General features: G+C 58.0%; 1 protein-coding gene across 1 annotated transcript in view; it reads right to left on the bottom strand.

The window, feature by feature from the left end:
- Positions 1 to 1,528, bottom strand: part of SHANK2 (SH3 and multiple ankyrin repeat domains 2) — a 626,142-nt gene that overhangs the window by 344,316 nt on the left and 280,298 nt on the right. Inside the window, exon 11 of the mRNA XM_007949326.1 lies at positions 1,026 to 1,139. Within this exon, the coding sequence (XP_007947517.1) occupies positions 1,026 to 1,139 (114 nt within the window). The remainder of the gene's footprint in view (positions 1 to 1,025; positions 1,140 to 1,528) is intronic.

Raw genomic sequence — 1,528 nt, forward strand, 5'->3', positions numbered from 1 at the left:
CACTCCCTGGCAGTGGGTGTGGTTTGAGCTTTGGTACCAGGGGTGTTCCTTATTAACAGTCTGATTCATACGACTCTCAGGTGCCAGGGTCAGACTGGTGGCCAGGCCAACCCAGTCGCCATTTTGGTGCTGCTCTCCCCAGCGCACCCCACACCACTCTAGCTGTGGGCACTTCCTCGTCTGATCCAGGCCCTTCTCCACTACAGTTCTGGAGGGCATAGGGAGCACGAAGGAAAAAACGAATACCAGGACATGGCTTCCAGGGACAAAGGCTTCACTCCCAGCCCGCTCCAGTCGGGCAGACCCGCTCACAGGGCAGGGGCCACCCTCGATGGGATGGTCATGACCCAGCAGAGCTCAAAGTCTGCACTGGGGCAGTGGCAGAGTCACTGACCGCCCAGAGAACGAGGCCAGACACACTGCACGCGCCTGGCCCACTCTCCTCTCACAGGACAATTAGCGTTCCAGCTCCTCCAACACTCACACGTTTTTTTCTCCAGGCAACCGTGTCTAAGTTGTAAGGGGTCTCATCTCAACATTTTAATCCTTCAATCATCTGCCATGAGCGAGTGCTGCCATCGGGGGTTCTGAGAGACACAGGACGACTTTCTGTCACTGACACCGAACACTTCCGAGTAGTGCCCATGGCAGCATTCAAACCACACAGCTCCTGGCCAGGGATGGAAAGTGTTTTATGACATCAGCTTAAGAGACTGAAACAGAGGAGTCAAGCACTTAATCAACCTAAACAAAGTGTTCTTCTGACAGCTAGAACACACGGGCAGAGTTTTCCAGAGAGTGCATGGGGCCGACTTTGGACCAAACGCCACCAGGACGTTCTGTGGGGGCCAATGTGCAGGGAAATGTACTCCAGGGACCTGTGTGCAGGGATCGAGAGCAGCTGCCTCTGTAACTCAATGCCCGCTTCTCGCCGCGCACGGCAGCCCCACAGGCAGCACCGACACTGGGGCTGCAGAGATTAAGTCAAAGGAGCCAAGGGGGGCCTGCAGGTGCCCCCGTCTTACCTGGCTGGCCGTCCCTGGGCTTGCCCTGCACCTCCTCCACACACTCGGCCGGAAACCACCCAATGTGGCCGCGGGCACTGCCTTCCCAGAAGCCCCCTTCACCGATGCTCAGAACTAGAGACAAAGGAGGAAAAAGCCGTCAGATGACAGGGACACAGAGGGCGGGGGGGGACAGGGGTGCAGGGGGTCAAACACTGTCCCCAAAAGATACGCTGAAGCCCCACCCGTACTGGGAACGTGACCTTGAGTGAAAACCAGGTCACATGAGGTCACCCTGAGTAGGGCAGGTTCTGATCCAATCTGAGTGGTGTCTTTACACAAGAGGAGAAGGGACAGACAGGGGCAGGGAGATGGCTGTGTAACTGAGGCAGGGATGGGGGTGAGGAGGCCACGAGCCAAGGCCACTGGGGCCAGCAGAAGCTGAGGAGACAAGGAAGGACCTGCCCCTGGAGCCTCTGTGACCCTGCCAACACCCGGGCCAGAGCCCTGGCCTCCAGAGCGGT

Source organism: Orycteropus afer, unplaced genomic scaffold (genome assembly GCF_000298275.1).
Source record: "Orycteropus afer afer isolate SDZICR_OR568_19922 unplaced genomic scaffold, OryAfe1.0 scaffold00244, whole genome shotgun sequence".
Classification (NCBI taxonomy): Eukaryota; Metazoa; Chordata; class Mammalia; order Tubulidentata; family Orycteropodidae; genus Orycteropus; species Orycteropus afer.